The sequence below is a fragment of the Natator depressus genome, chromosome 4 (assembly GCF_965152275.1).
Source record: "Natator depressus isolate rNatDep1 chromosome 4, rNatDep2.hap1, whole genome shotgun sequence".
Taxonomy (NCBI): Eukaryota; Metazoa; Chordata; order Testudines; family Cheloniidae; genus Natator; species Natator depressus.
The window spans coordinates 52,010,852-52,032,506 of NC_134237.1; the positions used below are offsets into that span (position 1 = coordinate 52,010,852).

Genomic DNA, 21,655 nt, shown 5'->3' on the forward strand with positions numbered 1-21,655 from the left:
TTGCAAATTCCTTCTTGAGCTGTGGGGAACGGCGTGGCTTTCCCATCACCTCTGGATTCTAGAGCCTGGCCAGTCCCAGTTCCTCAACTAACCCTGACTCCACTACACTGCTGGTCTGGTGCTGCGCCTCAGCAGGGCCCAGAGCTATCATGCAGAGATGGGAGTGTGGTCTGTGGCTTTTTGCAGTAAGGAGCAGCAGCTGCCCTTAGCTAAAAGTGCAGAGTCATGTCCCATCTAAACTGTACAATAGAATATTTGGTTGTTAAGGAAGAATAACAGATCTACAGACAAACATTAAGATGTTTAAAGAAAATCTTTGCAAGATAACACTCTGTTTGGCAGAAATGCTTATCAACAGTTTCAATTGGGAAAAAAAAAATCTATAAATGCCCCTTTTTAAACCTCCAGTTGTTTCTGTCTGTTGCGTAACTAGTTTCACAACATTTGAATGGATTCTTGTGTGTAGGAAGTAACGTGCAAGGATTGGTTAAAGAATTGTTTCGCAATATTTAGTAAAAATAATTGGTTACGGTACAGATAAGCAGGACCTAAGTTTAACTATATAAACTGGGTCCCAAAAAGAAGTTATTTGAAACCTAACTCCAGGACACAGCCCAAGATCAAAGCTGCCAGAACCCTCAAATCCTGCCAACTATACTGGACATAGCCCCACATGACCCAATCCTGACTGGGCACCAGAAAAGTTCATCTGCCATATGGGAGTGGTGAGCACTGTATGTTTAGCATGTGTATTCTGCTGATCAATTGCTAATAAATACAAGTTAAGGATATTACTGTGTAAAGACTCTTTCACTGGGAAAAGGTCCTGCCAACTCATAGAGGGATTGCTCTTGGTTGGGGGGGGCACTGAGGGCACTGCTGCTGCTTGGGCATTCCACGTGGCCAGCAGCACCAGCCGTTGCCCAGGTGGTCCCCATGGCCAGCTGCCAGGGCCACCAAGCAGCGGCTGCTTTGGCCGCCCCCAGGACCACTGACTGGCTGTTGCGCTGGCTGCCTGGGTCTGCCTGAGCAGTAGCTGGTGTGGCTAGCCTTTGGGCCACTCCAGCAGTGGCCAGTGTGGCTGACTGCAGGGCTACCTGATCAGCTGTCTATAGGGCCGCTCCAGCAGTGGCCGCTGTGGCTATCCCTGGGGCTGCCTGAGCTGCAGGCCCCAGAGCCAGCTGCTTGGGCAGCCCTGAGGTCAGCCACATGGGCTGCTGCAGAAGTAATGGAAAAGTCATGGAATCCATGACTTCCACGACAGACATGCAGCCTTACCTATCACCACTGAATTTCATCTGTCATTTTGTCACTGTGTTGTGAGATCCCTTTGTAACTCTTCACACAAAACTTTGGACTTACAATATTGAGTAATTTTATATTGTCTGCAAATTTTACCCTCACTCTTCACCTTCTTCTCCACATCATTTACGAATATGCTGAACAGCACAGGTCCCAGTATCGATCCTCGGAGGACCCGGATATTTACCTCTCTTCATTGTGAAAATGACCATTTAATCCTTCCCTTTGTTTCCTATCTTTTAACCAATTACTGATCCATGAGAGGACCATCCCTTTTATCTCATGGGAAGTGTGACATATTGAGGGTGGGGTTGATGGAGCATGGTTCAGGGGAGGGGGAAGAGCAGAGAATCTGAGGGGGCTAATGGTCATAGAGGGGACAGTGCAGCATTATTATCATCATAGGCATACCCTGAGGTTCAGAAAATGACAAGGCCAAGCTGCCCGAGCATAGTTTTTCAAGGTGCCAGAGGGTAACGTCATCCCAGATTTCACATGCCTGAGTGCTCTGGCAGCACTACAGACCTGGGTAACAGATAAACAACCAATGAGGGACGCCAAGTCTTGGGATAATGCATTTACAGCAATTTGCCCTACCTACTAGGCAGCTGCTTTTCGATAGATCAGTTGCTGTATTTACTGGGTAGTCTTCAGGCTCAACCCTGCATATAGCATACTTCTAGCTTTCATGTGGCCAAGCACAGGTCACTATAAGTGTGTGCGTCCTACAGTGAGAGATGTAAACCACAGGATAGCACATCTTATATATCTGCCTCTGTGCCTGACCTAAAGGATGCAAATTTATTACAGTCCCCACCCATGCACATAACACATACAGATCAGCAAGTTACAGGGACACAATCTTCAAGTCAGCCTAAGCTGAAAAAAATAATTTCTGGTTAGTCTTGCTACCTTGGCTTCTCTCTATTTTAAATTAATCAAATGCACCTGAGCTCTTTATATACACTTTCTTTTAGTGCTACTGTTTAAAAAAAAAAAAAAAAAAGACAAACCTTTTCCCCCTCTGCCTACCAACATCTGGTCTACATTGAAGAGTTCAAACAGCTTGATATAGAAAAAAAACCCCACACCCTTGGCTGACACACCTATGCTGACAACTCCCCTGTACAGACACAGATGGAAGAGCACTTAGGGAGACTGTGTTTCTACACCCTTCTGCCCGTGCACGCTGTGCCTACAGACCAGGGCTTTGTTGAGATGCCTGTCAGCTATTCTGCTTTTCTCACACATATTCTTCATTTTTTCAGACCTAGGACAGAAGGGAGACCCTTACAGTAAATCTCAATCAAACACAGCAGAACCAGCCTGACCCTAGGAACAGCAACGATGGTGGCAGAGAGAGAGAAGAGGTTTCTGGTCCTTTTGGACGGTCTGCTGCTTATTACTTGGCCAGCTAGACACGGTCACGTGCTTGTTAACGTCATGCCGCCTGGCTCTGCCCATCTCCAGGTGTGTTACACGCACGCCCAGGCGACGGCACACGGGCCTCTCGCTAGGACACACCAGGCGGAGTCTGCCGGGGGAGCAGGAACAGGTGCCCATCGCACTCCGCTATTACCTACCCCACCTCACAATGAGCCAGGGCTGAGCGGCCCGGCGACTGCAGCGCTGAGGAGGCGCGTTCCGCAGGCACAGAAGGAGGCAGCGCCCAGCGCCCGCCGGGCACGAGTCCCCCCTTCACGCCTCAGGAACCCGACAACTAACCGCTGCCCGACACCACCTGGGGCTGCGGAACCGGGGCCCGGGCGGAACTAGCGCAGGTGGGGGTGGGGGGAGGAGCGGGCTACGCGCACCTCGTCGCTGAATGGCTCGTGCCGGCCGGGGCTTGGCGGGTCTGGAGGCTGCGGCGGGCGCCCAGGCACCGCTGCTCTACCTGGGCGGCGTGGAGCGAGGAATCCGCGTCCCGGCCCGCCTCGCTGAGGTCGCCCCCCCGCTTACGCACGCGACACGCTAGCCAAGGGGCGGGGCACTTCAGCGACTAACCCCAGACTGGCGGTTTGACTGGCCCTTCACCCACCCCCTTCAATCACTTCCGGGTCAGCAGGGGGCCGGTTTCCTCCCGGGGGTCGCAAGAGTCAGGGGGCGAGGCCGGAGCCAGCCCCGCTCACTGGTTGGGACGATGTGAGCAGGGCCTGGCTGCTGGCGGTACCCGGGCGCGGGACGCGCCCTCGTGGCAGGACGCGCGGGCAGAGCTGCTGCCCCGCCCGGGAGGGGGTAGGCGGCTAGTCCAGCGGGGCGTCCTGTGCGAGGACCCGTCATCCACCTGCTCCCCGCTGACCGGCTGGGGGCAGCGGCTGGCCCTGGGCCAACCCCCTCCCCTCCTTTCAGCGGACATCGGGCGTTGTGCGCCCCCCGCGACAGCTGTCCGGATGAGCGACATGGCAACAGCCTCGCTTTCGATGGGCCTCTCTGCCCCTCCCCCAGCCCCTGCGCATCTTCCTCGGTGGGCATGGCCGCCCCACCACCACCACCACCACCACCCCGGGCTGCAGGAAGGTGTTTGGGCAGAGCTGGAAGAGGAAGCTGAGGCAGTACCTGGCAGCCTGTGTCCTGCTCTGGCAGTGCTTCCAGCCCCCTCTCCCCCCCATAAGCCTTGGCATTGACCCTCCCCAGCTGCCTGCTCTTCCCCGTCCACCTCTGGTACAAAGCATCTCTCCTTCTTTACCCTTTGCAGCTAAGGGAGGACGCAGCCTTTCATTTCTGACAGACGAAGCCACGTGAGAGGGAGCAGATATTACCATCGTTAGCAGGAGCTAGCAGCCCAGATAGATTGTACAATTTTTTCTGTAGTGTCAGGCAATGAATGTCCTGTGATCAGTTGTCACTCTCTTTGTACAGAAAATGTTTGTGTACTTATGGGGATACCTGTATAGTAACTTCTTCCGGTTTTGGCTGAAATGGATCTTGAGGCAGCTCACTGGAAAATGTGAATTACAGCGTATCTGTGGTGGCTCAAAGGAAGGTTCACAACGGACGCTAAAGATAGGTAATAAAGAATGTAATCTTTTTAAAAGTACATTAGAGCTTGCAACTGGTCAGCCAGTTCCTCTTGCAATTAGGTTTGGTAACAGTTAATCTGTGTCCAGCAGTTTGAAGGCATACCTAAAGCATTGTTGGTTTCACATCAGGTCCAACTGGGGAAAAGAGGTCTAAATCATCGATACTGTACTCCTATTGGCAGACTCAAGGGTTACATGGGCCCTAGATTCCTCTACTATGTTCATTGCTGGAATTGGCAACTATAGGTCTTCTAGAAGCATTTTGGCAAAGCATTGTGAGAAAGCTGACATCCTTCTTGTGTTGTACCTGTTTTGTAACTTGTTTCCTGTATTGCCTGCTAGGCCAATGCCTTTCTCGGGGACTCTAAATTTACTTTAAAAGCAAAGCGCTTCATATTGTATATAAACTATAAATGCTTCTACTGAAGCTTTAATTATAAAAAAAAATAAAGGTCTAAAAGATATACTTTCCTTTCCCTGCTAACCAAGGGAAATATAGTCCACTTGGAAAAACGAGCTAAATGAGTCTCTGGCCAATTTTTTTCTTTTTACCATCACAATTTCCTATTTAAAACAAAAAAAAAAATCTGTTTTCTTTGAAAGACCCACACAAACATGGAAATCAATTATAAAGGGGAAATACTGAAAATGACAACACACAAAGTGATGTCAAATGCAATATATAAATCTAAAATAAGTATTTTTCTCTTACTGGTAAGTCAATCTTGGTTGCCGTTGTAACAATAGTAGGAAAATGTACGAAGTATGATGATCTTTTGAAATTTTATTGTTCCTTTAAACTCCTGTTAGTATAAATGACTGTTTTTAATGTGCCTGGAAAGATATTCCTAAATACACAACAGCTATATTTTCACCAAGAACCCTTTTCTCTTTCAAACTGGCACCTCATCTTTCCAGGCTGTTAAACTGAGGTTGTAATAGAGTAAATTTAAAAACCACAAGACTATTCAGATTGCTATATTCATAAAGATGGTGAGATTTACATCAGGCAAAAGGTTTTCAATTCAGTATTGTCCATTACCTGTTAATTTAAAATTATCCTTGACTAATTGCTGATGCAACCCTAATAAAACATTGTTTAGATGTACTATTTACAAATGTGTTGTCAATGATGTAACTCGTCAAAAGTTTGAATTCAATATATAAAACAGTTGTAGTGATATAATTATTTGTCTTGTATTACAGAGTACTCATTGGGATTATCAAAGAGTAAGGTAGGATTTGATGGAGATAACACATTATAACCAGAAAACCAATTTTTAGAGGCAAATATGCCCTTAAAGGAATACTTACTTTCAGAATTTGATAGCTTTCAGAGTCTTTTGGTGTGTATTCATAACAGAATATGTGCTGGAGTAAAATTCTCTCTCACTGTTTTTCTGTTAAAGTTTTATACAGAATAATGCTCAATATGCTCAGTGTTATCCATATTTCCACTCTCATTCAGAAATATATGTAAAATTGAATAGATTTGAATAGGACAAAATTAGTCTAATTCCTAATGTAATTTTTGTCATGGTATCAAAGCCTCGGTGATCTGCACAGCAAAAATGAAGCTATTAGGTAGGACAGGATAAATGCGATTTGCAGACTAAAAATCTTTTGTAGAAAATGGAAATGTGATATGTAATCCTTTCAGTGCTAGATGTATACCATTATGCTATGCTGTCATGTGGTCGTGCTGTATAATTGAGGCAAATGGAATATGAATACATACTTGGCTGTTCAGCAGTATGTCACAAGTTCATTTTACTTTTGATATGTTCAGCATCAGTTAAAGGGATACTGTTAAAGTTTTAGACCATCAGATTTGCTTATCTTAAACTAAATTTTTTTCTTTGTAGATATGAAGATGAGTGACTGTTCTTTTCTGTCTAATCACTGCCAAGTGGTACTGAAAGAGAATTTTTGTGACTGCCACATAAACAAATTGTTGTTGTTATGATAGAGCACGTTGAGTGGGTTCTACCAGATGTCTTGATTATGATTTTAAGATCTTAAATTTATAGAGTATCTTACCCCAAAATGACAGGTTTCAGAGTAGCAGCCGTGTTAGTCTGTATTCGAAAAAGGTGCATCCGATGAAGTGAGCTGTAGCTCATGAAAGCTTATGCTCAAATAAATTTGTTAGTCTCTAAGGTGCCACAAGTACTCCTTTTCTTTTTACCCCAAAATGGTTTCCCTGTATGTGTGTGTGTGTATTACACACACACACACACACACACACGAATCCCATCTCACATTATTGAAATGTAGCTGTTCAGGAATGGAATGAAAACTATTTTATGACTGCATAGTGCCACTAAGAGATTGGTATAGTATAGCTGTCTGTAATATCCAACAATGACATTGTAGCATCTTGTGTTTTCTGTTGTGGCTGTATACGCCAATCTGTGAGGCACAAGGTTGCGAACAGATGTCACATAGGGATGTGTAGGCTCCCTCTGAAAACTTGGCATGATGCATGATCCTTTTTTCCCCCAATCATAGAATCGTAGGACTGGAGGGGACCTCAAGGGGTTCTCTAGTCCAGTCCCCTGCACTCATGGCAGGGTTAAGTACTATCTAGACCATCCCTGACAGGTGTTTGTCTAACCTGCTCTTAAACATCTCCTATGATGGAGATTCCACAACCCCCCTTAGCAATTTATTCCAGTGCTTAACCACCCTGACAAGTTTTTCCTGATGTTCAACCTAAACCACCCTTGCCGCAATTTAAGCCCATTACTTTTTGTCCTATCCTTAGAGGTTAAGGAGAACAGTTTTTCTCCCTCCTCCTTGAAACAACCTTTTATGTACTTAAACTGTTATGCCCCCCTCAGTCATCTCTTGTCCAGACTAAACAAACCCAATTTTTTCAATCTTCCCTGATAAGTCATATTTTCTAGAGTTTTAATCATTTTTGTTGCTCTTCTCTGGACTCTCTCCAATTTGTCCACATCTTTCCTGAAATGTGGCGCCCAGAACTGGACACAATAGTCCAGTTGAGGCCTAGTCAGTGCGGAGTAAAGCGGAAGAATGACTTCTTATGTTTTGCTTACAACACTCCTGCTAATACATCCCAGTATGATGTTCACTTTTTTTGCAACAGTGTTACATTGTTGATTCATATTTAGCTTGTGATCCACGATGACCGCCAGATCCTTTTCTGCAGACTCCTTCCTAGGCAGTCATTTCCTGTTTTGTATATGTGCAACTGATTGTTCCTTCCTAAGGGGAGTACTTTGCATTTGTCCCTATTGAATTTCATCCTATTTACTTCAGGCCATTTTTCCAGTTTGTCCAGATCATTTTGAATTTTAATCCTATCCTCCAAAGCACTTGCAACCCCTCCCAGCTTGGTATTGTCCGCAAACTTTATAAGTGTACTCTCTATGCCATTATCTAAATCATTGATGAAGATATTGAACAGAACCGGACCCAGCACTGATTCCTGCGGGTCCCCACTCGATATGCCCTTCCAGTTTGACTGTGAACCACTGATAACTACTGTCTGGGAACAGTTTTCCAACAAGTTATGCAACCACCTTACAGTAGGTCCAGGTAGGTAGTATTTCGCTAGTTTGTTTATGAGAAGGTAATGCAAGACCATATCAAAAGCCTTACTAAAGTCAAGATATACCACATCTACTGCTTCCCCACCATCCACAAGGCTTGTTAGCCTGTCAAAGAAAGATATTAGGTTGATTTGACATGATTTGTTCTTGACAAATCTAGGCTGACAGTTACTTATCACCTTATTGTCTTCCAGATGTTTGCAAATTGATTGCTTAATTATTTGCTCCATTATCTTTCCAGGTACTGAAGTTAAGCAGACTGGGTCTGTAATTCCCCAGGTTGTTCTTATTTCCCTTTTTATAGATGGGCGCTATATTTGACCTTTTCCCGCTCTGCAATCTCTCCTGTCTTACATGACTTTTCAAATATAATCACTAATGGCTCAGATACCTCCTCAGTCAGCTCATTGAGTATTCTAGGATGTATTTCATCAGGCCTTACTGACTTGAAGACACCTAACTTGTCTAAGTAATTTTTAACTTTTTCTTTCCCTATTTTTGCCTCTGATCCTATCTCATTTTCACTAGCATTCACTATGTTAGATGTCCAGTTACTACTAACCTTGTGTGTCTTTCTCAAAGTGATTAATAGATTCAAAAGCCAGAAGGGACTATTGTGATCAGCTAGACTGACCTCTTGTATAATAGACCATAGAACTTCCCCAAAATAATTCCTAGAGTATATTTTTTAGAAAAACATCTAACTTGATTTGAAAATTGCCAGTGTTGGAGAATCCACTATGATCTTGGGTAAATTGTTCCAAGGTTAATACCGTCATTGTTAAAAATTTACACCTTATTTTCAATCTGAATTTGTCTAGCTTCAATTTCTAGTCATTGGATTTCTCTGCTAGATTGAAGAGACCATTATTAAATACTTGTTCCCCGTGTAGGTACTTAGACTGTAATCAAGTCACTCTCCCAACCTTCTTTTTGTTAAGCTATAGAGAGCTCTTTGTCTGTTGCTGTGAGGCATGCTTTCTAATCTTTTAATCATTCTTGTGGCTCTTCTCCAAACCCTTTCCAGTTTATCAAGGACTAATGCATCCAAAGCCCTCTTTGCCACAGCATTTCACTGGGAGCTCATGTTCAGCTGATTATCCACTGCAACCCCCAAATCTTTTTCAGAGTCGCTGCTTCTTAGGATAGAGTTCCCCCATCCTGTAAGTGTGACCTTTAGGTATTTACAGCGTTTATTGATATGTGATGTCTATTCATGTCGGTCTTTGGCTGTGTCTTTGAAGTTATCAACATTTATGCCGCATAAGTTAATATTCTGCTTATAGGTAACTTTAAAGTATTTACATTCACCGTCCTTCCTGTACTTTCCAAGTTTCAGGTAACCATAAGTGACTTCTTTGGAGACTATCATCCTCCTTTCTGATAACATGATCTGTCCATCTGAGTTGAGCTTTGATAACTATTGTCTTGAAGCAGGTTGTTTTTGCTCTTTCAAGGATGTTAATGTGTATGTTAAGGCCTCTGTCTCAACCTATTTGTTGTTACTAGCAGCAAATGTCCACACTTTTCCAGAATGAAGATATTAATCTAGGTCCTGGAATTCATCTGGGACTTTGGTTAATATCTTCACTCCGGAAAAGTATGGCATGCTGTTAGTAACAACATAGTCAAGGCCTCTGTCTCATCCTAACATTGGCATCTCACTTCCAATAGTACACTTGCTCCTTATGATGATGTATTAGTTCCTTATTGAATTGGAGGAAGAATGTCACTGAGAATTAGCTTGCTCCTCAATAATCCCATTGACTTCAGTAGGACTATAAGTGGAGTAAGGTACTATTTAGCATGTTGAAGGGTATCAGAATCTAGGTTATAGTGAATTTCCAATACAACTTCTCTCCGGATCTAAGTTTGCCTTTGAGGATTCTTCTTCAAAAATTATCAGGCCTGACACTAGTTATCTTGAGATCACAGTCCAGGATGCATGTTTTTTAATTACTGTATTTTACCAGCTGACTGAAAAAGAGACAATGAAACCATCCTCATTCTTTCACAGGCAAAGCAAGCACACTTAAGGACTTATCACAAAATGTATTTACCTTGACAACTGTCCCATATTTTTTCATTTTTAAAAGATGCAGATGCAATGGGCATAAACAGACTAATAAATAATAGGAACAAAATAGATGTTACGTTTTGTATTCATTGTTTGACTTACGTTCACTTCTTAGGTATTAAGACATGCTATACATGTTGGTGAAGCTGAAGTGGAAAAATGTGTCATAGGTATAATGAAAGAAAAGAAGATTAATATACAGAAGGATACAGGGTATGTTGTTTGCTACTGTTACACAGGTACCTCTAACTGGACCACATCATTTTGCCTTTTATAACATTGTATATGACGAGAGATTATTATTATAGGAATCACCTAATCTGATCCTGTTATTTGGGGAATACAGTATGTACATCATACTTTGCAATTCACTTTTAAGGATTTAAGATGTATATATGAGGAGAGTGCATATGATGTGGTGTGGTAAAAAGGTTTTATCAGCATGAGTTTGGGATAACTGCATTACTCACAGTTGGCCAACCCCAATTAAATTGTACTGGTCATCTCAATCAAATCTTTACCATATCACCACATATCCTGTATGACCTATATTACATATTGTTGTTTTAGAGTTCATTTTAAAAAAAAAAGCTTGTTAGATCAGTTTCTTTTGTGTCTCTCCACCTGTAACTGTATAGGCCTTGAAGAGGGAAAAGTATAACTAATTTAAAACAATTCTAAAAATGATCTTTCTCTCTACATAAAAGCCATCCACAATTTCAAAGTTTGGGATATCTTCTGACCTTTGAAATCTAGAAGCAAGTGTGACATTTAATGTTGGAAAGCTGCGGTTTTCCCCTTTTCCAGAGATGCAATGTTCCCATCTCCAGCTGTGCAGCAATGCCCTTAGACTTGTCACTGGAGCTGGATGAAATATTACCCATTCTGGAGTTTAGACTAGTGTAACATTCTGAGGTGAGGACAGTAATACATTTCTCTCTCCTTAAGAAAGTTGTTGTGTGCTTTTGTTTTTTTTCCTCAGTTGGGCAAAGCTTGCAGGAGTTTGGTGTGTCACATTAAATCCTGCAGGACCGGTACTCTCTTTTTTGTATGATCTAAGCAATGATGACTCTATGGCCATCCCATCATGTATCCCCTTAAGATCCTGTGGGCTTTTTTGTTTTTCAGTTTTAAGACAAGCCTGCAGGTATGTTTGCTGCAGATATCTGGTTATAAGAAACTTTATTTGGAGGTGGAAAATCTGAGGAAAGTTCCATATGATTCAGATAATGAAGAACATGAAAAGCAACTAATCCAGGTGAAGGAGTCTTGGAATTCTGAGTCCTAAACTATTACTAGAATAATTGAATGCTAATAAATTAGCCGTAGAAGTTTAGCTTTCTTTAAATTTCTAACTATCAGGCTGTTTGATCTTTATAAACTAGAAGAGCAAAATTGATTTTAAAAATTGGAATAAACCAGCTGACAGGTGCCCTTTCAATAAGTCTCTGACAAATGCCCTTTACTGTATCCAACAGTATATGAGAGCTTAATTTATCCTCTTATTGCTAATTATTTTAATAGCACCGTGGCATTTTAAAAGTATTTACTATTTTCAAGTTGTAGAACTGACTCACTGAAGTTAAACAGTACCCTAAAGCAAATCTCAGACTAATAGCTCTGTTTCCCAAGGGTTTCTTACAGTAAGTTTATTCCATTTGAAATCGCAAAAATAGTAGCACACATTTTAAAAAAAACAAAACAAAACTCTGCATACCAAAAATACTTGATCATTTATGGTGCCTTCCACTCGTGAAATTTGTTTTACAAATACTAGTGAATTTAACATTCCAATATCCCTGTATATAGATATTTATCCTCACTGTGGCTTTGATCCTTCAAAGATTTATGCACGTGTTCCAATTGAAGTACATGGGTAATCTCATTGAACTCAGTGATCGTATTTGTGCCTAAAATTAAGCATTTGCACAAGTGTTTGCAGAATTGGGGTTTACGTGTATGAGGAGACTGACAACCAGAAAAATGAAGGGCATGATGCTCTTTTACATCCACTTAGAGCCCTTTTGCACTGCCAGATAAAAGGGGCCTTAGTGTAAATGAGTATCAGGCTCTAAGGGAGTTAATTGTCCCTGACTTGGTTGTAATTTTAGTGTGTGTATATATAGGGCTTAAGTGAGTTACCCAAGAGGAAAAAAAAGGAAGTATGACAAAGCATAGAGAATCCATGTCTCCCAATTTTTAGTCTTGTCTTAAATGCAAGATTTTGTTATCTGACATGCATCAATAAGTGTTCTGAATAACATGACTAGGAAGAACATTGGCAGTTCTGTTATTTGTAACATGGAAGTATATTTATGTAGCTTTGGAATTTGCTGATACCTCATGAAAATCTGAAGGCTAGAATCACCAAGCAGTGGTGTGACATTGGTTTCCAAGGTGATGATCCCAAAACAGACTTCAGAGGAATGGGCATGCTGGGATTAGTCAATCTGGTGTAAGTGAAAATAAATACTTTTCTTCTCTCAGACTTACGTTTTTTCTATGTCTATGAATTCTTATTTAGTATTATTCCTAAATCCCTCTGCAATGACTACCTGAGTAGAAGAAAACAAATATTGACTACTGTAATACATTACTGAATAATGGAAAAGGAGCCCCTTTCTAAATGAGTAAACAGTTCAACAGTGAGCTGCATTGTTAATAACTAGTTGGATAGATGGTAGTTTTAGTTACAAATTGTAACAGAGTTGAAAAGAAAAGCAGAAAGGAGTTTAAGAATAAAGAATTATACACATGTATGATAGGCCTGCTATGCTATAGCTGGGAAAGTAACTGATCAAAACTCTTCAAAATATAGTTATTACTAAGTTAAAAGTACTAATGATGTAGAATAGAAGATATGAAAATTCATGAATACAACTTACTTGAATGGGGGAATCCTGAGTTCCCTGGAAGGTTCCTATCCTACTGTTCTCCTTTATCATGTCATTCCTTGTTACAGATCGCTTTCTCCATTTACTTTTATCTTATTGGTTTTCATTCTGTACTCTTTCTCCAATACACATTTGTCTATAACTCCATTTTTCTGTTGTTGAAAAAGTTTATTAATTAAATCTAACTACCTATGTAGTAATCCTTAGATTGAGTTTTTGTTTTCTCCTTTTCAGGTATTTTAGTAAACATTACACCAGTGAAGCTCGCCAGATCCTCTCTCGTTCAAATCATCCAAAATTGGGGTAAGCCATTTGTACGGGCCGAAGATCTAACAAAGATCTTAGACTGTAGAGTGCCAAGTCTATATGGGAGGATCTTCTGAATTTTTTAAGAGGAAAACACTTGACACTTCCTACAGGAATTGACAAATGGAATTAATTTGTAATTTTGGAGATGTGGTCACAGCATCTGAGTTGAAAACTGTGTGTATAGCTATGTATTTGTTCCAAACAGTCTATTTAGTGCCCTTAGTAATCTGTAGTCTTCAGTTAGTTTCATTGTAGCAAAACACTCCAATCCCTTATCCCCCAAAAATAGTATGGCTAACAGATTTGGATTAAACTTGGAAGGGAATAGTAATTATCCTTTATTCTATTTAACAACACAAACTTACTCAAGATGTATGTATTCATGCACACTGTGCAAAGTGCAGTACATACACTTTCATAGATTAAGTGCCCATCCAGTGGCCTGGACTGTACAAATATTTAAAACACATCAAAGATTATAAACAGGCTCTCTCACCCTTTACAAGACACTACTCCTCTTTCATCCACCCAATCCACAGTTAACTCTGGTTTATCTCAATAATTAATACAGTAAGCATGCTAAGGCTTCATCTTGTGCCTTGTCATTAATGTTGCCCTATCTATTTAAGTTGTGAGCAGTCATCCTACAAAATTAATGAAGACTTCTGCAATGAAAACATATACATGTATCCTTTAACATACTTGTTTTTCAAAATGATACACTTTTTGTGACTCCTGAACTTATTCTAATTTTTCATCATTAGGCTTTTTAAGCCAAAAGAGTCCCATACATAACAGGAGCAGACCTAGAGTTGTCATTCAGGTGTATTTTCTGTATTCGGAATTCCACCTCCCGGTGGAAACAGGATATCCTGTACAAAGCCCCAAAATGCACTTTACTCAATGACTCAAATTGTGTGTGCAACTGTACCTGATTTAACACATTGTACTCTATAGCAAGCTTTGAAAATTGTATCACATATGAAAATACACAAGATCTACGTGAGCTTCTGCTGGCCAGCTCTCTTGCTATAGCTGTGTTTTTGGTAGCAGTGATGTTAATGTTACAGTAGATTTGGAGAGAGGGCAGTAGACCAGATTTAGAAATTTTTTTTAAAGCTTTTACTTTTCTATATGCTTATCGAGGGCTGGTACACCCTTGGGGGGTGGGGGACATTATAACACCATGGCTGAGTCTGGATGACTGCCCTTGGCTTCTGGGCAGTAAGGTCTAATGGTCGGGATCAATAGGCCACCCTCCCTCACAGGGCCGTGTGAGCTCATGGCCAGAGTCAATATGGCCACCCTCCCTTGCAGTGCCATGTGGGCTCGTGGCCAGAGCGGCTGGAGAGGTGGGCTGCCACTTCAGGACAGGCAGCAGCCAGGGTAGGGGGACCCAGACCCTCCCTACTCCACTGGGTCCCAACCCAAGGCCCTGATGGTGGCGGGGTTGCCCACCTCCTGCTCAGCAGGGATCCTGCCAAAACATGCTGAGCCAAGCCCCAGTTCTATGACCGGTTTCCTGTTAAGTTCCCCTGGATTACTTCCTACCCGTTCCTCCACAGCTAGTCATCTTGGGAGTCCCATGGCCTCTCTTCCCTCTCTGGAGTTGAGTGCCTGCGAGTCATTGGTCAACTCAGTCTGTCTGGCCTCTGCAGGAACCTGCAACAGACCTCTGTTCCTTTTGGTAGTCAGCCCTGACTGAGCTGAGTTGCTCCCTTTTATAGCCAGAGCACGCCCAGCGGAGGCCAGGGGTGTGGCCTCCTCAGCCCACAGAATGTGATTAACCCCTGCTGAACCAGTGCGGGGCTGGTACACCCCATCACAATGCTGATTAAACTTCCTATCCTGTTGCCTCTGTTTGGTTAATGGGGACATTCACCACATTGCTGTTGATGAAATTTTAGATTTCCTACACAGTCCATCTTTTAACTTCACCATAGTCTTAGATGTACAAGGCACTTCAAACAAAAATGCTCCATACACTTGAGACAGACCTTGCTTGATTCCTAGAATGACCCAAAATGTAGAATAGTAATAATTTGGCAGATAATAATTTGTCTCTATACAAATTAGTCCCAGAAAATGGAATAAATTGTAAACATCAACAGGAGAATGAATTTCATTAGTATCTAATAGGAAATGTTTTTGGTTTTTCAGATATTCCTATGCAATAGTTGGGATCAATTTGACAGAAATGGCTTATAGTTTACTAAAGAGTGGTGCTTTAAAGTCTCACCTCTACAACTTAGTCCCTGGATTGCCACAGATGGAACACTTTCATCAGTTTTATTGTGAGTATCTGTAACTCTTATAAATTATCAGGGGCAGGACTACCTTCATTACCAAAAGTCCAGGCCTCAACCACTGAGATAAATGAGTAACTCCTTTAGTTGTTAGCAGTAATATGCGATTATCCCTGAACCAGCTATTAGGACATCTAATACTCAGCCAGTTTGTTACATATTAAAAATATTTTAGTGCTCTGATGCTTCTAACATGCTTATGGATTTATTTTCAAGCATAGTTTAAAGGAAAAACAAACATTTACCTCCATTACTCCTCCAAAGCAAGAATTATAACTTGGATGTCTGACTGACTATTTCTTCATTGGATAAATTTGGGTGGATGGATACAGCAGGCATCAATTTAATAAATATCTAATATTTTCTAAGGCATGCATTCTTGCTAGTTACTTCTACACTAGCGAGAAGAATTGCTATTGATTAAAATGAGGCACTGCCTTCTTTCTCTAGGCTGAGTGGCTCTGATGGATCCTCCCAGCCTAAAGTTGAAAAGAATGGATCACAGGTCCTGTAGAACTTTATTTTGTTTTCTTTACAGGTTATCTGGTTTATGAGTTTGACAAATTTTGGTTTGAAGAAGAACCAGAAAGTATTATGCACTTCAACCACTATAGAGAGAAATTTCATGAAAAAGTTAAAGGACTTCTTCTGGACTATAACCAAGTACTAACCTTAGAGAATATAAAGAAACCATAGCCTCATCTGCTGTCTACCCAATTCTGCTCATAAAATAGAATTATGCATTCTCATGGAATTCTCACACTTACTTTACCAAAAATATTTGTTTAATGATGGAACTTTTTATACATATATTTTTGAAAAAACTCAAATTCAGTTATGAAAGCTTGGACAATCAGCCTCTGTTTACAGGTCTTATATGCTATTCTCCAAAGGAAAGCTTTTTTAAAAAAAATCCTGTATTGAATCTTTTGCCCTCCCAACTTTCATACACCTCTTGGTGCAGGAACATGAAGTAGGTATTTATGCTGCATTATGTTATCTTCATTATGTAACCTATTACTAGGTTCCTTTTCTACCATTAACAGTTGATTAGTTGTCTTTAAGAGGGGAAGTTGCTTTGGTTTTAGAGTTGTTTCTCAAGTTCTGTCCCCTTGTTTATCTGCACATAGCTTGTGGTCTATAAAAATGTTAAATTTCTGTGTAAAGCGGTCCATGAAGATGATGTATCAATTATTTGTGACTTGGAAGAAGAGATTTCATTTTTTCATATTTACACACAAGAACAAACATGGTTCTGGTTGAAATGATCCTCCCTCCAGGAAATAAGTACCCACAACCCTGTGCCTGGAAGGAACTTCCCTCAAAAATACCAACAACAAAATAGTGTAAGGCCAGAGTCCATCAGTAAAGAAGTTAACAAGGAGATCTTTCATGTCACATGGTGCCATAGATATTTCCAGCTCTCAATCCCTCTCTTTCAGTTTGGGCTACAGTTTTTCAGGCTCTCCTACTTGATTTTGTATTTTTTGTTGGCCCATTCTTTTTCCTCTATCAGCCAACAGAATGACTTTTGAATGGGGAGTGATATCTAGGAGAATTACTTAACGAACAAACTACAAAAAGAGGTTATTTCCCACAAAACTTTGTTGCAGCTGAAATCCATGATTTGTGAAGGTAATTGGAACTCTTCACTTCATCCATGCTTCCAAGGAAGTAGTGGTACAACTTTAATAGGATAAAAGTATGTTTCCAGATTTGGGCATTCTAGGCAATCCAGGCAGGAGGAGTTGGTATCTACATCAGTTTGTGATTATTAAGCATTGTTTAAAATGTTAAACAGGCTTGGCATGAACTTATATTTTTTAAAGCCTACTATTTAAATAAAGTGCTTTCTGCTTAATTCAGTCAGTGTTTAATTTGACCCTCCATTTAACTTGAGCAGAGCTTCAGAAACCTCAGTTCTTTGGGGGCAGAGACGATCTCTCATATGCTTGAATATCACATAGTGGGTGCTATCATGATACAAATACAAAAAAAAAAATTAAACACAATGCTTTATTTTATCTCTGGTAGGCTTCATTAGTTATGAAAAAAGGCCAACTTTCTGAATGGGAGAAGGAAGAGAACAAAGGAAGATCCTTGTGATTTAACAAAAAGATAACTGGAAGATATTCAGACCCTACAATATAAGTATTATTGTGTAGGCTGTGATTTCTACCACTCCATCCCCTAATTCCTCTTGATCTACATGAACAACGTGATCAGCTGCTTATTGCAGTCAAAATGATAGTGGAGAGCAGTTATATATACAAAGTTTTATTGTTTTGTTCTAAAATGTGTTACAAATAGGTGAGGTTTTAAACATTGTTTGAGCTCCATCTGCCAGAAGGTGGAGGGATGTAAAGATTTATCTTCATATTTACATTTGCCCATTACCTTTATACTTGAAATGGTGCAGTTAGGGGAAGAAATTTGGTTGAAAAGGAACTGATGCAATACGCACAACACATTCTTTCTGTGCACACACTACAGTAACTCTTAGTTTGGCAAAATTTGTTTTTAAACGTGGTACATTTTTGTTCTGCTACACTGTGCGCACACTTTTCTGGAGGCACGCTGGTACTATGGTGATGACTTTATAGGTACCTAAATAGCAGAATTAAATGTTTCTTCATTGGATTTCTGCAAATAAGTTTTGCTGGTTTCAAATGTACTTTATAATGAAAATATATATCTGCTAGTGATAAAACAATATAGAAATAGAGCCTTAACAAATGTAGAATAAAGTATGATTTCATTCATGAAAGACTTACTCCATGTTTCTCACCACAAAATAAATACAGGAGGAAAAATATGAAGCACTTCCAACTGGATGATTAGAAACTCCAGACCAGTTTAATTCCTTGATTTTGATAACCTGCCTCATCACCAAATAAACGGTACATTTGAGGCGGTGTAAGGTTTCTCCCAAAAGCATCCTTACCGTATTTTCACAAGACTGATTGTAATTGCTCTTGTAGCAACTGTTTAAGACATGGTAACACTGTATCCCAGTTCTTGAAAATTTACCAGACACCCATTAGGTGGTCATCTAAATTTACTACAAAAGATAAATACAAAATATCATAGGCAGGGGAACACCACCAGCAAGCAGCCTACTTATTCTGCCACCCCCAGCTGCTGGGCATTTCATAATGGTGACCGTTAAAATGGGAGCTGAGCACATATACTCCAAGTCCCAGGATTCCTGTCCTAGTTTGGGGCACCATCTTTTGTGTTACTCTGTGGCTATTAAGTGTCTTTTGTAAGTTTAGAAATTCACATAAAGAATGTTTAGGTGGAGGGGCAGATCTCTAGGGTTCTGCCTCCCCACCCCCCACCTCCTGGCTGCTCTCCACCATTCTACCTGCTACCATATAGTTTCTCCACCCTAAGTAACTCTGTTGCTTAACTTGTTGCTGCTGCATAGCTTTCCTGAGGAATAGCAGCATGAAATTGATCTGATGTTTGAATTTCACTGAGGACAACATGCTGAACAGAATTAGTGAAACCAGCCATACTATTGTTAATTTTACCATGCTACTGTTTGGCAAGTTACAAGCAGCAACAATAACAGAGGAGCTGGAACCAATTGGCCACAGAGCCTAGCCAGTTTTGTCATCCTTACATTTGGAAGATTATTTTTGCAACTGTAAAGGCTAGAAATGTAATTAGAAAAAAAGACGAAACCTATAATTCCACAGAAATTGGTATGTTAAGCTCCTTTACTCCCAGGAAGAACTTCCTGCTTGCCATTGGCAAAAGGATTTTTCAAACCCTGTCCTATACAATTTCAGATTTCATATAGCACAAAAGAAATCTTAACTAAGGCATCTTGGGATAGAGTCTAGACCAGGGATTTTCAAACTTCATTGCAGCGCGACCCCCTTCTTACAACAAAAATTACTACACGACCCCAGGAAGGGGGACTGCAGTCTGAGCCAGCCAGAGCCCTGCCGCCCTGGGCAGGAGGGGGAGAGGAGCGGGCAAAGTCCAAGCCCCACCGTCCCAGGTAGGGGGCCTGTAACCTGAGCCCCGCTGCCCAGAGCTGAAGCTGAAGCCTGAACCCCACTCCCCAGGCCTGATGCCTTTGGGCTTCAGCCTTTGGGGGTGTGGCTTTGGCTTTGGCCCCAGGCCCCAGCAAGTCTAAACACCAGCCCTGGCAACCCCATTAAAATGGAGGTCGCGACCCACAGTTTGAAAACCGCTGGTCTAGACTGAGTTCAGTCAAAGGTTTGTCATCACTTTTTATAATCAAAACCATGAGCTGACAATCATGAAAATACACAAATTAAGAATAAAGTAACCATCATTAAACATGGAAAAGCTATGTAGTCAAATGTATGGATGTGTTAGGTCACATGTAATAATTGTTTAAAATGAGTGTATTTTTCTAGTTCCCAGTATATTGTTTCCTGAACAGTTTAAAAACAAGAATTTCTATGTAGTTTTGTACTATTAAGTACATATTTTGCATGTAGCAGGTTAATTGTATGTATTGGTAACTAGTTAGAATACAGTGTAAAAACACAGGGCAAAAACTGTGTCGGGGTGGGAACTTGCTGGAGGCAAAATTGTCTTGCAAAGTCTAGTTAACAAGATTTTATATTAACTATTGCATTCATACTATGAAATGACAATCGTAATTTAACAGACGATATAGACTGGAAGTGTGCAATGACCTGTTTAACTGGATATAGTCAGTTTGCATAGCATTGAAACTAATTGTGAATACTTGGTTACAAAGCATCCCTAAAATTAAAGTCTTGGTTAAAGTCCCTGTTGCTTTATAATACTGTTTATTAGATACACCTCAAGTTTTAAAATATGTACTTGACAATTCTTGGAAGTATAACAAAATAATTTTAAGGTTGACATTCTTCCTTTTAAGTGGAATAAGCAATGTTGAAAGATGGGTTCAGTTGCAGAACATTTGTGCAGACACCATTTTAAACTGGAATTGTCAGTAGCAAAATGAAGACATATCTTAATGAAAAAAGTTCCTATGCTACTGCTGTTTCTGATAAACCAATATGGAGGATCACTGGGATGTACACTGCTCAAGCACTCTAGAGGAAGAAGCTAATCTAACATTTCCATGCACTGGCAAGCTTGGTTTTCAGACTCTGAACAAATGAGCAGTTCTCAATTCTTTGTATTACTTCAGCTCTTGCCTAATTGAATAAGTCTGTTTTCAATAAATGTTCTATAAAACATCAGTATAAACTTTTTTTTTAATATGTATTGTGATGTGAGAAAGTTTTCTGTTTTAGTCGGAGGAGGTTTGCACCCTGTTCCACTGAAAATATTGTTAATGTGTGGTAAAAATGTAGTTCTTTTTTCACATCATAGTCACATTCTTATGGTGCTATAATATAGCCTGAAATGGCATTTCATGTCCTGCCAATTTATGGCACTGTCTGTTCCTGGAAGCAGTAGCCAGTAGGAAAGTCGGGCAGTAATTTGTCACTACTGTGCAATGAGATAACTGTACACTAATAGAAATGTCAACATTTGCCCCAGTATAAAGCAATAATGTAAACTGTGATGTCAATATGTTGGCCACAAGTGTTAGAATAATAATAAATAAAGAACAAAACATCCAGACATTCGCAGTGGCAAGATATCCATATTACTTTGTAAGAGCTTTCTTTCCAGTTGGCCTTGTTTTCTCCTCACAGTTAGCTGGCAGTCAGTTCAAAACAAAGCAGTATAGTTGGTTGTCTTTTCCCTAATGTTTTATTTTGGTTACCTCTACCAGTGAGACCTAGTCTTAGCATTCCCTTAAGGCCATTCATACCAGTATTCCTTCAGTCATGGGACTTGATTTACATTTGTTTCTTTACCACACCTCTGTGCCAGGCAATTGATAATTTGCTGCTGTTTTCAACAATGTAGCTCCTTGGACTTAAGATGAAAAGTTAAATATGAAAACTAAAATGGGAAACAGGACAAATGTGTCCATATCACAAATACCAGACAATTGGCTCTAACTGGTGCCTGTGCTGGCAGTCTCAGCAGAGAGACCAAGAAACAATAAGCATTCAAACTAAAATACTCTCACACCAAAGTAATTCCCCTCCTTCCCCCCGCCCCCCCCAAAAAAGAGAGAGAAAAGCTACAAACAAAACATCAGTATATAGACATTGCATCAGAGTTTGTTTTTAAA

The 21,655-nt window shown here is 40.7% G+C and overlaps 1 protein-coding gene across 5 annotated transcripts; it reads left to right on the forward strand.

The window, feature by feature from the left end:
- The first annotated feature begins 2,742 nt into the window (after window positions 1-2,742).
- On the forward strand, window positions 2,743-21,112 carry ELMOD2 (ELMO domain containing 2). 5 transcript variants are annotated; one of them, XM_074950896.1, is made up of 9 exons: window positions 2,743-2,857; window positions 4,162-4,309; window positions 5,529-5,557; window positions 10,093-10,190; window positions 11,106-11,235; window positions 12,299-12,432; window positions 13,106-13,174; window positions 15,341-15,474; window positions 16,025-17,351. In XM_074950896.1, exons 2-9 carry the CDS (start codon window positions 4,165-4,167, stop codon window positions 16,180-16,182), a joined length of 897 nt encoding a protein of 298 aa, XP_074806997.1. In that variant the 5' UTR covers window positions 2,743-2,857; window positions 4,162-4,164; the 3' UTR covers window positions 16,183-17,351. The 5 variants fall into 5 exon arrangements, with proteins under 5 accessions (XP_074806997.1, XP_074807000.1, XP_074806999.1 ...); XM_074950899.1 differs by lacking the exon at window positions 2,743-2,857 and adding an exon at window positions 3,260-3,359; XM_074950898.1 differs by lacking the exon at window positions 2,743-2,857 and adding an exon at window positions 3,354-3,444.
- Window positions 21,113-21,655: the final 543 nt, after the last annotated feature.

Bases quoted from the DNA above. Each gene is read 5' to 3' on its own strand.
- ELMOD2 (XM_074950896.1), top strand. From the start codon at position 4,165: ATGTTTGTGTACTTATGGGGATACCTGTATAGTAACTTCTTCCGGTTT. The intron at 4,310-5,528 runs GTAATAAAGAAT...CTTGTATTACAG, and splicing joins ACAACGGACGCTAAAGATAG to AGTACTCATTGGGATTATCA. The intron at 12,433-13,105 runs GTAAGTGAAAAT...TCTCCTTTTCAG, and splicing joins CTGGGATTAGTCAATCTGGT to GTATTTTAGTAAACATTACA.